General features: G+C 44.2%; 1 protein-coding gene across 2 annotated transcripts in view; it reads left to right on the top strand.

Moving 5' to 3' along the window:
• slc12a4 (solute carrier family 12 member 4) overlaps positions 1-13245 on the top strand; it is a 67539-nt gene extending 54294 nt beyond the window's left edge. For both annotated transcript variants that reach the window (XM_055648449.1, XM_055648450.1), the window contains exons 20-24: positions 2886-3017; positions 3115-3222; positions 5564-5751; positions 6952-7085; positions 12179-13245. In XM_055648449.1, the coding sequence (XP_055504424.1) occupies positions 2886-3017; positions 3115-3222; positions 5564-5751; positions 6952-7085; positions 12179-12270 (654 nt within the window). In that variant the 3' untranslated portion in view covers positions 12271-13245. The remainder of the gene's footprint in view (positions 1-2885; positions 3018-3114; positions 3223-5563; positions 5752-6951; positions 7086-12178) is intronic.
• The last annotated feature ends 1420 nt before the right edge of the window (positions 13246-14665 follow it).

The raw sequence follows: 14665 nt of genomic DNA on the forward strand, positions 1-14665 counted from the left end.
TCCGGAGAGAAGGAATGGCATTACAGTCCGGTACGGGAACTGTTCTGCCCACAGCCGCAAATCACTACAGAGAGTGGTGAAGGCGGCACAGCACATCACTGGCAACTGTCTCCCGGCCATTCAGGACATTTTCCACCGCTGCTGCCTGCGGAAGGCACACAGCATCATCAGGGACCACAGCCACCCAGCACGCAGACTGTTGTCATTGTTACCGTCAGGCAGACGATACAGGAGCATGGCTGCACGTACCACCGGATCTAAGAACAGTTTTTACCATCAGGCTTCTGAACTCATAAACACATTTCACATCTTATATCTGCTCACTAGCTTTTTGTTGGCACGTGTGTTTTTTTTTGTTGTTCTGATTATCTTATTGTCTTTTTACCTTAACAATGTCATTTTTATCTTATTTTATCCTTGTTATATTATTGCTGACGTGACCAACTTGACATGACAAACACATTTCATTGTACCGTTGACCCTGTGTTAACCTACATATGACAAATAAAATTGAAACTTGAATGGGAGAAGCAATGCATTGGCTAGCATATCGTGTGTCTCACAGATAAAATTAAAATGTCATACGGTTGTGGATTTGTAGGTTAATTAGCCTCTGTAAATTTGCTGCTAATGTGTCGGGAGTGGATGAAAAATGTGGGATAACATAGAACTATTGTGACAGGTGGCGTGGACTCAGTTGGACTCAACTAAGCTAAATACTGAGAGACCCAATGACCTTGTGGACACTACGTGACAAGTAATATTTATGACATACATGTACAGGTGCACAACCTTTTATCCGAAAGCCTTGGGACCAGACACTTGTCGGATTTCGGACATTTTCGGATTTCAGAATGGAAGATTTTTAGCGTAGATTAGGTAGGTAGCGCGGGCGGCTTGAAAAGTCTGGAGCAGCTGCCTCCTCCCCGGAGACCGGGAGAATCATTGCATAAATGTTAGTCAGTTAGTTTGGAGGGATTTTATGTGGTGGTGGTGGTGTAGGGGTGAAGGGGGAAACTTTAATTCTTAGTCCCCTACCTACCTGGTCGGCGACTCCCAACCTCGCGGAGCTGGGGGCTCCGTCCGGCCGCGGGCGGCGCCGGTTGTGGCTCCGACCCCGGCAACTCTACCCCTGGCTGCGAGGCGCTCCAAATCCAGCGCGGCCCGCGGCCGGACGTCCCAGCTCCGGGAATGTCGGGAGTCGGCGGCGTCGCAGCCAAAGATCCTAGAGGAGCTCCGCTATAGGATCTTTGGTCGCAGCGCTGGGATACCAGCGGGGAGCGAGCAATGCCTTACCGGGTCGCCGTGCGGCAAGCTCCGGAGCGCTGTGGCCTCCGACACACAACATCGCGGAGCGTCGCTGGATTTGGAGCCGCGGAGCTGGGGGCTCCGTCCAGCCGCGGGCGGCGCCGGTTGGAGCTCCGACCCCAGCAACTCTACCCCTGGCTGCGCGGCTCCAAATCCAGCGACGCTCCGCGATGTTGTGTGTCGGCGGCCACAGCGCTCCGGAGCTTGCCGCACGGTGACCCGGTAAGGCATTGCCCGCACCCCGCTGGTATCCAGCGCTGCGACGTCGCCGACTCCCGACATTTGCGGAGCTGGGGCGTCCGGCCGCGGGCCGCGCTGGATTTGGAGCGCCTCGCAGCCAGGGGTAGAGTTGCCGGGGTCGGAGCTACAACCGGCGCCGCCCGCTGCCCCACCGGCCACAGCGCTGCGGAGCTTACTGCACGGCGACCCGGTAAGGCATTGACCGCTCCCCGCCTCTCCGACCAGGTAGGGGACTAAGAATTAAAGTTTACCCCTTCACCCCCCTTCACATAAAAGCCCTCCAAACTAACTGACTAACATTTAAGCAATGATTTACAGATGTTTAAGCGTCTCCCGGTCTCCAGGGAGGAGGCAGCCGCTACAGTAGTACAGACCTGGGTTGACCGTGGGTCGTTTTGGGTCAGGTTTGACGCCAAACGCGAGCTTTGGTGCGCAGACGACATCTGGAAAAAATGGCCGGTTTTCGGAGCTTTTCGGTTTCTGGAACACCGGATAAAAGGTTGTGCACCTGTACCAGCAATGAACATTTTCAAATGAAAGAGAACCTGGTCACATCCTTTCAATCTTCCCTTGCATAAATGTCACTGAATTTCCCACTCAATAATCTCAGTGTTACCATTCTGTATAACTTTACTTGAACCAGTCACCTAACTCCCTTGGCTACAAGAATAAGAGATATCATATTGCAAATGACTCACTTTCTGATTCCCCAAGGTATTTCTGCCATTTGCAAATCAAGAAATGAGGAACTGCAGATACTGGTTAATACACAAAAGGACACAAAGTGCTGAAGTAACTCAGCATGTTGGCCATCATCTCCAGAAAACATAGATAGGCGATGTTTTGGGTTGGGACACTTCAGACTGAAGAAGGATCTCGACTCAAAACGTCGCCTTTACTTGTTCCCCGGTGATGCACTCTGACCCTCTGATTTACTCCAGCACTTTGTGTATATTTTAAAAGGAAAATGGAGTACTTGCTACTTGAGAGTCCAGTTCCAACAGCGCTCCAGAAACAATAGGTAATCAAACTATTGCTAAGTTTAAGAAACATTTAGGCAGATACATGGATCGGACAGGTTTAGAGGGATATGGGCCAAATGCAGGCAGGTTGGACTAGTGTAGATTGGACATGTTGGTCAGTATGGGCAAGTTGGGCCGAAGGGCCTGTTTCCACACTATGACTGACTCGAAGTGAAACTGCACTTTTTCTGTGGTTAGAATTTGGGTCATTTAATGGAAATATGGGACCCATTGTGTGAACTTTTTATTTAATTTGGACTTTTGCTTCGTGTCTGGCTAAAGTGCGCGTTGACCTTGAATTGTGATTCTGTGCAGGTCTGGAAGAAATGCAAGATGCGCATTTTCACAGTGGCCCAAATGGATGACAACAGTATTCAAATGAAGAAGGATCTTGCAACCTTTCTTTATCACCTACGCATTGAAGCAGAAGTTGAAGTGGTTGAAATGGTGAGGAGCAAAGCTGACAAGGCAGTCTGCTGCAATAAAACAAAGCTTTCATTAAGAAAATCTACATTCTAGTAATAATATCCCATTCTACCCTCAGCATGGCAGTGATATTTCAGCTTATACCTATGAGAGGACACTCATGATGGAACAACGTTCACAGATGTTAAGGCAGATGAGGTTGTCCAAGACCGAGAGGGAAAGAGAGGTAAGTTACAATGATGTTGTCATCATCAAGCGCAGAAACAGGCCCTTCAGCCCACCGAGTCCGTGCCGACCAACGATTCACGCGCACTAGCACCATCCTACACACTAGGGACAATTTACAATCTTTACCGCATCCAATTAACCTACAAACCTGTGCGGGAGGAAACCAGAGCATCTGGGGAAAACCCACGCGGTCACGAGGAGAATGTTCAAACTCCGTACAGACAGCACGCGTAGTCAGGATCAAACCCAGGTCTCTGGCGCTGTAAGGCAGCAACACTACTGTGCCGCTCATCAGTATATCTTGGTCTCTGGAGGTTTTGTGAATAAATACAAATTTACAATAGGCCTGGTGGATTGATCTAAGCTGGAAAGAAGCATTATTCTTGACTGTGACTCAGCATAGATTTTGGCGTTTAAAAGCTGCTTCTTTGATAGATTATACTGTTGCACCGTGATAAGCAGGTCAATTGTATTCTTGCACCTTTACTGATGGGATTTCTTCAGCATCATTATCACATTCAGTATCTTGGTAATTTCATTTGGTTTATCCTCTAATTACTTCAACATGTAAGACTGGAAAAAAATGCCTTCCATAAGAGTAGTATTGGTATGTTCAAACTGATGTGATTTTAAATGGTACATTTCTGAATATCAGAATCCCATTGCACCAACATCTATTTCATGCACAGTCAGTAATTTGTATAAATTATTTAGGATTCTGCATCTTTACTTAGCCATTATTCAGATTTGAATTATTGATGCTTGTGCATATTTGTAAGACTCTGGAGGAGAATCTCTCAGATCGTGTGCCATTAGATTTTGACAATTCTAAAGTGCAAAGAAAGACTTTTCGTATTTCATTGCAAGCAGTTCGGCATTACCAGAAAAAGTTTGATTTGAGGTGGGCCTGATAGTTCATAGATTCCTTTAGTTCTTGAAATGCAAATTGCCAAATGAAATATTGAATATTCTTCCATTAGTTGAGTTTAGTTTATTGTCATATGTCGTGAGGTACAGTGAAAAGCTTTTGTTGCCTGCTTGTTCCAGTCAGCGGAAAGACAATACATGATTACAATCGAGCCGTCCACAGTGTACAAATACTTGATAAAGGGAATAACACGAATAGAGGAGATTAAGAAGAGCATAGTTAAAGTAAAAGATGCTGCTGTTGGAGTGGAGATTTAACAGAGTCGAGCGATTGTAATACGTGATTGCACACAGTGACCAGAGTCGCCAGGCTTGGACACCATCTTGGATCTTATTGAATGTAGATTTTTGAGGGGATGGGCAACTGGGTTAGTCTTCAGGGGCTAATCTTGTCAGCGATAAATCCTATTTCAGTGGGGAGGAAGCTGAGAACACCCAGTATGGCATTTCCTTCCAGCCTGCCACTAAAACTTGCGTTCACCTGCTACTTCAAAGTTGTATGAGCATTAGCACCCACAAGAATATACTTTGCTGGCCTTGAACCCAATGTACCCTACAGAGAGGCCGAGGGTCTCTTAGCCCGATAAATTGTAGTGCCCAGTTATTCCAAATGCAAAGCTTTTGACGGACAAAGCCTGGATCATTTCCCGTCACTCCAGCAATGTTGGTGACGTAAGCAACATGTTATTTTGTGTTGCATTTATTCCATGATTTTGCATTGAAGGAATAACCTTCAGAGAACTTTGGCCCAGCAGTGAGCCTTTGGAGTGCTATAGGGTTATGGTGTTCAGGGAAGACTGAGTTCAAATAGCAAGACTAGATTTATGTATCTAAGAAACCAACATGCTGAATCTAATGAATCTTGTCAGCACCCCAGAGGTTACACTCATTAACACTAAAGCGTTCAGCTGATGGAGGAGCATTTGAATATTATATTCCAACATTGGAAAGGAAATCTGTGCTGAAATTTATGGCATAAAGTTCTTAAGAAGACTAGCATGACTACTTGTTAACTAGTAGAAACAAGGAACTGCAGATGCTGCTTTATAACAAAGAGATACCAAAGTGCTGGAGTAATTCAGCGGATCAGGCAGCATCTCTCGAGAAAGGGTGGATGAAGTTTCCGGTTAGGACTGTTTCATCTGAAGGGTCTGAAGAAAGGTCCGGACCCGAAATGGCACCCATCCTTTTTCTCCAGAGACGCTGCCTGACGCGCTGAGTTACTCCAGCACTTTGTATCGACTACTTGTTAACTGTTTGTTAATTTGAAGGATTCTCAATACCGGTTATATAGTAGATAACGCACCCTTTCTTAAAATGGCTTTCCTTAACTATTTTAAGAAAATCAATAAATACTAATGTTTAGTGTTAAAAAATAAAAAATAATAAAATCTCTCACTGCTTTCTTCCAGGCTCAGTTAATAAAAGATAGAAATTCATTAATCCATCCAGTCAATGTGTACATGGATGAGGAGGAAGAGTTGCACATTTACCCAGAGAAGATACAGATGACGTGGACAAAAGAAAAATGTGAATCTGAAAGAAGCCGCAGTGGTGCAAACACCCCAAACAGTTTCAGAGAATTAATCAGTATTAAGCCGTAAGTGTCACATTCCTCAAGCAGAAAGTATTCTATGCCTAACTCTTCATGAACTGTAAAACAGATTCCTCATTCTATGAAACTAATCATACATTTTTTTTGCCTGGAGGTATATTGAGAACATTGTGTTAACATTCCAAAATCTAACGACAGAATTTAAAAAATTTAGGGTGGCGCAGCGGTAGAGTTGCTGCCTTACAGGGCTGGAGACCCGGGTTCGATCCTGACTACGAGAGCAATCTGTACGGAGTTTGTATGTTCTCCCCATGGCCGTGTAGGTTTCCTCCCACGTGTTTGTAGGTTAATTGGCTTCAGTTTTTTAAGTAAGTGTATATTGTTCCTCGTGTGGAGAATAGTGCTAGTGTATGGGGTGATCTTTGGTTGGTGTGGACTCGGTGTGCCGAAGGGCCTGTTTCTGCACTGTATCTCTAAAGTTGTCCCACTCAGAATATGTTTTGCTCAGTTGGCATGATCCATATGAACGGGTCGTACCTTTCCTGCCAGACATTGCTGGTGAAAAGTTTAGTTCTGAGTGGCCCTTCTCTGCTGCATGACCCGGGCTTCACCACTCGCTGTCGGATGAACCCTTATCTGACCTACACCTCTTTTCCAGCCTCTGCCCACAGGGTGAAAGCCTGGGATGAACTGGCCAGGGACTGTCAAATGATGGGCCTGCATTGACGACACAGGTTATGCGAAGTGCAGGCCATGGCGCCATTTCCATAACGCAAAATGGATGTAACGAGCGATGAAATAGGAAACGTTATTTGCATTGCACACACCCAATTGTTTGTATTGTGAATGCACTAGCCCCACAGTAATCCCACACAATTCTCTGTAAAAACAATTCTCTGCAAAAAAAAAAGCTGCCAGTTTCACCAGAGGAGTTACCGTGGAAATTGAAAAACATTTGCATCTTTTGACACTTGTGCAATAATACGCTATTAAATAATGTGCCATATAGTTTTAGCCGGCACAAAAAAAAACGTTAAACTACTAACTATGACTTTATTTTGTAAAATGCGGATGGCCAAGCAACTTTGTTCTGGTGAGTGAAACTCTCTCCCCATCAACAAGATTATTTTTAGAACATTTGTTTCTATAATATGAAATTTCTTAGGAATGCAGCTATTACCGTACGGCAGTAATATGTACAAAGTATAAATGTATTCTCCAAGGATGTTACTTCTTATTTTCCAGAGACCAATCCAATGTAAGGAGAATGCACACGGCAGTGAAGCTGAATGAAGTCATCGTAAATAGGTCCCACGATTCCAGACTAGTTTTGCTAAACATGCCTGGACCACCAAAAAATCAAGATGGAGATGAAAACTGTATCCTTTGTCAAACATTTTCCAATTTAGCTAAAAGGTGAAACCTGATGATATTTCAGTTGCTTTTTGGCATTCAATGTTCATCCATAAAAGTGCACCAAAGGTTATGCCAAAGGGTTGCTTAGTTTTTTTTTTAATCTAGTGAGCTGTTTATTCTGTTTTCTTCCTTATAAAACGAAATAGAGAAGTGTTTAGACTACTTCCCCTCTTCCATTAGATCTTCAGGAAACGGGGGTTCCCCTCTTCCATTCTAGCTCTTTAGGAAACGGGGGTTCCCCTCTTCCATTATATATGAGGCTCTCACTAGGGTCTCGATATCCCACAGCCCCGTTCTTACTCCCCCCTCCCCCCATTCGTAAGAAGGTCTGAGTCCCCCTTGTCCTCACCTTCCACCCCATCAGCTGTCGCATACAGCATATAATCCTCCAACATTTTTTGCCACCTCCCAACAGGATACCACTACTGGCCACATCTTCCCATCTCCACCCCTTTCTGCTTTCCGCAGAGACCGTTCCCTCCGAAACTCCCTGGTCAACTCGTCCCTTCCCACCCAAACCACCCCTTCCCTGGGTACTTTCCCCTGCAACTGCAGGAAATGCAACACCTGTCCCCTTACCTCCCCCCTAGACTCCCTCGAATGGCCCAAACAGTCTTTCCAGGTGAGGAAGAGGTTCACGCACCTTTTCCAACCTCCTCTACCATATCCCTTGTTCCACGTGTCAACTTCTCCACATCGGCGAGACCAAGCGGCGATCATTTCACTGACTACCTCCGCTCAGTCCGTCTTAACCTACCTGATCTCCCGGTGGCTCAGCACTTCAACTTCCCCCCCCCCCCCCCCCCCCCCCCCCCCCCCCCCCTCCCATTCGCAATCTGACCTTTCTGTCCTGGGCATCCTTCATTATCAGAGTGAGGCCCAGCGCAAATTGGAGGAATAGCACCTCAAATTTCGCTTGGGCAGTTTACACCCCAGCGGTATGAACATTGACTTCTCTAACTTCAGATAGCCCTTGCTTTCTCTCGCCATCCCCTTCCCTTCCCGGTTCTCCCACTAGTCTTACTGTCTCCGACTGCATTCTATCTTTGTCCCACCCACTCCCCTTACATCAGCCCGAAGAAGGGTCTCGATCCGAAACGTCGCCCATTACTTCTTACCAGCGATGCTGCCTCACCCGCTGAGTTACTCCAACATTTTGTGTCTACCTTCGATTCTGCAGTTCTTTCTTGCATATAGTGTTTAGACTACTTTAGTTTAGTTTATTATCACGTGTACTGAGGTACAGTGAAAAGCTTTTGGTGTGTACTGGCCAGTACTACTTTCAAATTTAATTAACGCTTTGGCTTTGTACTTTGGCTGGTTTAATCCCAAAATTCTCTAGCTTCTTCCCTTCTGCGAATACAGGCTGAGAAGTTCAGTGTAAATGTACAGACCTTTCTCCAATGAGTAGAGAGAAGAATAAAAATGACAAAAGCCATTAAGAATTTGGTAAGTTACCAGCAAATGGTGCCTTAACTTTCAAGCCCAAGGGAAGAGCTCACTGGATATGTCAACCTCTGTTTGGGCCTAGACTGGTGAAACTCAGATTACTCCAGTGTAATGTCCAGGCCCGACTCGATTGTTATAATTCTTATTATTGGACAACTGTTCTCCAAATCATATACATCATTACCATTGATTGGGCTGATCCTGAAAACTTACACTCTCCGACTGTTGGTTCAAAGTACATAGGGGAAATGTTTGTTGAAAACCTGCAATATAGAAAATGCTAACAATATTCAACAGATCAGGCCGCATCAGTAGGTAGACAATGGGGATGAAAGGCCACCAACCTAAACCATTAACTTTTAATTTTCACTTCATAAACAATGTCTGACTTGCTGAGTGTTTTGTGTGATTGTTTTGTGAGCTATTTAAATAATGGTACATTTATTTTGATATTAACATATGAAAGGTGACATATCAAAAGTGAGTAAACGGGTAAGTTATTTTTGCATTGAGTGCAGATCTCTTTGACGTCCCCCTCTTTCCCCCTGCCCCCACCTCCCCTCAGCTGGGACCACCATCCGTCAATAATGAGTATTGTGAGTAATATATGCAGGTTAGTTAACTTCATTAACTGTTTGCTTCTCATAATTTTGCACTTTTCCCCTTCAGTGATTTCTCTCCCCGCCTCAACTCCATGTTTGAATCTCTCCAATTGGATTTCTGCCTCCACTGTAGCACAGAAAGCACCAAACTAAATATCAAAGACCCACCATTGGGCATAGTCTTTCCTTGGTGGCCCTATTAACTGTAAACCCAATCACTTTCTTTAGCGACCTCTTTACAGTGGCCAAAGTAACTGCAGACTTTACTTTAGACTTTAAAGATGTAGCATAGAAACAGGCCCTACAGCCCCTCCACGACCAGCCATCACACCGTACACTAGCACTATCCTACACACCAGGGACAATTTACAATCTACCTACAAGGCTGCACCTCTTTGGAGTGAGGGAGGAAACCGAAGCATCCAGAGAAAACCCACGTGGTCACGGGGAGAGCGTACATACTCCTGACAATGAACATACAGACAATACCTGTAGTCGGGATCGAACCTGGGTCTCTGACACTGTAAGGCAACAGCTCTACCGCTGTGCCACAATTTTTTTTTTAATTTTTTAAAAAAATTCCTCCACTTCCATTATTTGACAAATTGTTAACCCCATTTATCCCACAGATTCTGGCATTCATTTTGCACTCTCGGAAAAATTTACAGTGGCCATTTAGCTACCAGTCTGTGAGTGAAGCCAGATGTGGTGAAAACCCACTTAGTCGCAGTCCAAACTCCAACTGCTAAGGTCAGGATTTAGTTTCTGAAGCTAAAAGAAAGCAGCTTACTAAACATTACTACCCTTCCCTTTCAATAGTTTTCATTATCCTACAGTAAACAAACACAATATATGGCCAAGTTCTGTTGAAAAACTATCTTTGGGACCTAATCGCATTTACATGTCCTCTCAAGGTGATACCATTGTCAGGCATGTATGCTGAACAGTATTTATCTCTTCATAATCTCTGCCTTTGATATCTAGTGTCTGTTGTTATGCAGCTTATCTAATCTTCAATAATGGATGAGAGCTAAACATTGATCAGCTCCCAACCAAGCTCTAGATTCTCGCCGTTAATACTCTCTGATCTTCTGTGGATTAAACAAGGCTGCAGTTGCTACGTCCAAGATCATGCTAAACGTTTTTGATTTGACTTCTGGGCATTGCTCGATACGATGATTTGTTTTACTCAAATATAATGTAATCCACAGACACACATCCTGTAGTCTTTCCTGGCCTCCCATCATTCACAATACTATATGTTAGAAACTTGCAACATTCTAAAGGGGTTGGACAGCCTAGATGCAGGAAGATTATTCCCGATGTTGGGGAAGTCCAGAACTAGGGGTCACAGTTTAAGGACAAGAGGGAAGTCTTTTAGGACCGAGATGAGAAAATCATTTTTTTACAGAGAGTGGTGAATCTATGAAATTCTCGGCCACAGAAGGTAGTTGAGGCCAGTTCATTGGCTATATTTAAGAGGGAGTTAGATGTGGCCCTTATGGCTAAAGGGATCAGGGGGTATGGAGAGAAGGCAGGTACAGGATACTGAGTTGGATGATCAGCCATGATCATATTGAATGGCGGTGCAGGCTCGAAGGGCCGAATGGCCTACTCCTGCACCTAATTCCTATGTTATGTTCACTGAAATCGCTTGTTTCTGTTCCCATCCTGATCTGCCCCACTCACCAATTGCACTTCGTCCCCAAGCATGTAAAATTAAAAATTCTCATCCATGCTTTTAATTCTATAGATAGATGGGTCTCGGTTTTGAGTTTTTGTAACCTCCTTCAACCCAGATGTTTTCCATCACACAGAACTAACTCTCTATTCTCTGACGCTGCAGCATTGTGCATTTCGTTGTCTCTGTACTGTACACTGACAATGACAATTAAAATTGAATCTGAATCTGAATCTGAATTGTGGAAGATTTCTCCCTATTTACGAAATAGTCTAGCAGTCCCGATCTTGTGCTCTGGATTTCTCCCTCAAACCAACCTCTCCACCTGCATCTGATTGGTATCTCCCTAAAACTCTTGTTTCTGTCTCCGAACCAGCATCATGTCCTTTGGCAGAAATTTCATTCTCATTATTTTTTGGCAATGCAGCACAAAAGCAGCCCAATTGTTCAGTCCAGTGTGTGGTCCAGTGGTCTACTTTTTCAACCTTTCAATACATCTTCTCCTGTTACTGATTGAAACCTGAGCCGGGGCAGCTTTCCCCCCCCTTCCCCTCGCCGGGTGATCTGCCCCGGGTCGGGACTAGTCGAACATCGTGCGGCTTTCGGAGCTTCCCGACGTCGATCTCAAACAGAGACTGCGAGCTCCTTGATGTTAAAATCCGTAGGCCCCGGTTGGAGCGTTGATCCCAGGCAAGGAATCTGCTCCGATGGCAAGTCCACGTCTCCGCGGTGGGGCTCAAAGTCAGTCCCGAGCAAGGCCTCCAGCTGCACGATGTTAGGCTGCAGAGCGACCGGAGATACGATCCGTGAAACAATCGCATCTCCGCTAAGGTAAGAAATTGAAAAAAAGTTTCCCATGCCCCATGCCCCCCCCCCCCCCCCCCCCCGCCTAAAACAAACCGGAAAACATTAACATATTTTTTTAACACACTAGAAATAACAAAAAAGGACGTAAAGGGCAGACAGATTGTTGGCGAGGCTGCCATCGAAGCATCACCCGGTAGAAAATGTAGGATAGCATTGGTGTTCAAGGACCACTGGTAGGCGCAAACTCGGTCCGCCGAAGGGTCTGTTTCTGCGTTGTAATCTCTAAACTCTAAACTGTATCCATTGAAAGAGCGCTAGACCCCAAAATGGGGGATTTATTTTCATATAATTGTGCAGTTAATCACGCCATTTGGATACCAAAAATGTTAATATTTTCTTCCTCATCTTGGTTGCCTACAGGTACTGGATTTCCCATTTATGTAGCATTCAACCAATGTCTAAAAGGCTATTTAAAAACAGGTTGTATTTTCAAGTTTCCTTGACGTGGTGATTTTAGATATGGAATTTCTTGAGGTCCTTACAGAAGGGCTGGAGAGAGTACTGCTGGTCCGAGGCGGTGGCTGTGAAGTCATCACGATTTACTCCTGAACATGACTACTTTCCAAAGACCTATGTGATGAAAACGTGACCACAGAAAGCATTCCAAAAACTTGTGTATTCTGATCCACATTTGTCAAACAATGTATCCCGTGGGTCATATTCCAAGCCCAGAGTTTGTAATATGAAGCTTTTTTTTTTAAATAATGTCCAATATCAGAGTCTAGAGCTCCTAAGTGCAATTTGAATATACAACGCTACAGTGAAGTGGATGATTGTATATGTGAAAGGAGAACTTTTAGTAAAGAGTACACAATACCCTTTACCTCTCCAAACATAAGTTTGGAACTTGGCTTTGAATAGATGTCTGGTGTGTCAGTGTTGAGCTTTGCACTGCTTTTATTTTTCAGCTAAGAATATGTTTCTATAAATGAGCAGCAGTAGTAGTGTGACTGTCAGGCAGCCCTTTATACACTGAACTTTCTACACAGTGATACAGCTGGTGGTCGCTCCAACACTACATCCCCTCTATTACATAACATGGATTTCAAAATATTTCAACTAGTTTCGATGTTTAGTCATGAATGGCTTTTAAGTCTTTTTCATGGTAGATGCTAATTATGAAATAGTGGGATCCAAACTATCCAGCTGTATCGTGCCAAGGTTTGGGATGCTATATCGGGCAAAGACAAACTTATTTATTTAGTATTTATTATTTTTCAGTGCTGTCTTTTCCTGCAGAATAGAGTGAGAATAATTCGGACCATCAGTTGGTGGACTGTATTCTGATGTATGTATACTGCTCCCACGTGTACAGAGGCTGAGGCCGCTATGACCAGCGATGGTGAGCTTGCACAAGAGAGGAGCTGCTAAATGTTCAGTTTAAAACTTTTTACAAAATACTTGTCAGCTGTAAAATTATTCTAGTATTTGGAGCTGTTTTGTCACCATGATGTGTTTGTCGTATTAAAAGTAAATAGTCATCAGAAATGATATTTTTCTCAATAAAGAACTATATAAAACAAACTTTGTTTCCATGTTAAAACGTTACTGTGGTGGACAGCCAACTCGAGGTTCAAATTCACAAGCCGTGCAGTACATTTTATGATTTAGTGTTTTCAAATCACATGCTGATGTATTGCTTAAACTGCAAGAGCCCAGTGTGTTACTTTCACAGCTACAGCCTGTTCCACTGTGTTGGAAGGAACTGCAGATGTGGGTTTACACCGAAGATAGACACAAAATGCTGGGGTAACTCAGCGGGTCAGGCAGCGTCTCTGGGGGAAAAGATTCCATCTGAAAAAGGGTTCTGACCCGAAATGTCACCAACTCCTTTTCTCCAATCTGCTCGACCCACTGAGTTGCTCCAGCATTTTGTGTCTATCAATAGGTTTATGGTGGGCTTCAACCCAAGATGTAAGATGATCATCAAACCTGCATGAGGAGCCTCACTGAAACCTTAAAACTGGATTGGAGATTGGATTGTGAATCAATCTACCTTAAGTGAGCTCTGCCTGGATACTGCCTAGCAACCACTCCACAGACTCAAGGGGCGGAAAAATGCAGATAAGGGGTAGCAGAAAAAGCGATGTATGGTTTGTAACTGAGAGCATCGGCCGTGGGAAGGGAGTGCATCTGTCCAAGGCCACGTGTCTCCCAAATTGGCCAATTTGTAATAAAGATAGATTGTTCTGAAAGTGAACTGGTCTCCGCGCGAATATTTCTGTCTACACTGACAATTGCCCATTTTAGTTTTAAATTCTCTGAGCGTTCTTCTCATTCCAACCTTTCACCAGCAATGTGTTCAGTAGTTACGGCATTTATATAAGCTGCTTGTGCAGCTGGAGTGGTATTCAATCGGCATTTAAAAATTAATTTATTAATTTTAATGACTTTAAAAAACCACAAGTTAAATTAGCCCTGCCAACACAATAATCCGCTGCGTCCAATTCAGCTCATGCACCAATGTTGTGCTGACTGCTCGTTCATTAAGTGGCCAGCGGGGCTAATTCCATTATTTATTTGCACGTCCTAATTTTGCTTTTAGTTTTGTAGTTTAGTTTATTGTCACGTGTGCTGAGGCAGAGTGAAAAGCTTTTGTTGTGCGCTAACCAGTCAACGGAAAGACAATGCGTGATCAGTCGAGTAATTGTATAAATGCACGATAAAGGGAATAACGTGTATCCATGTTCCTGTCTAACTGTTTCTTAAATTATGGGATAGTCCCAGCCTCAACTACCTCCTCTGGCAGCTTGTTCCATACACCCACCACCCTTTGTGCGGAAAAGGTTACCCCTTGGATTCCAATTAAATCTTTTCCCCTTCACCTTGAACCTATGTCTTCTGGTCCTCGATTCCCCTACTCTGGGCAAAAGATTCTGCATCTATTGATTTTGTATACCTCTAAGATCTCCCCTCATCCTCCAGTGCTCCATGGAATAGAGAC

The sequence above is a fragment of the Leucoraja erinacea genome, chromosome 17 (assembly GCF_028641065.1).
Source record: "Leucoraja erinacea ecotype New England chromosome 17, Leri_hhj_1, whole genome shotgun sequence".
NCBI classification, from domain to species: Eukaryota; Metazoa; Chordata; class Chondrichthyes; order Rajiformes; family Rajidae; genus Leucoraja; species Leucoraja erinaceus.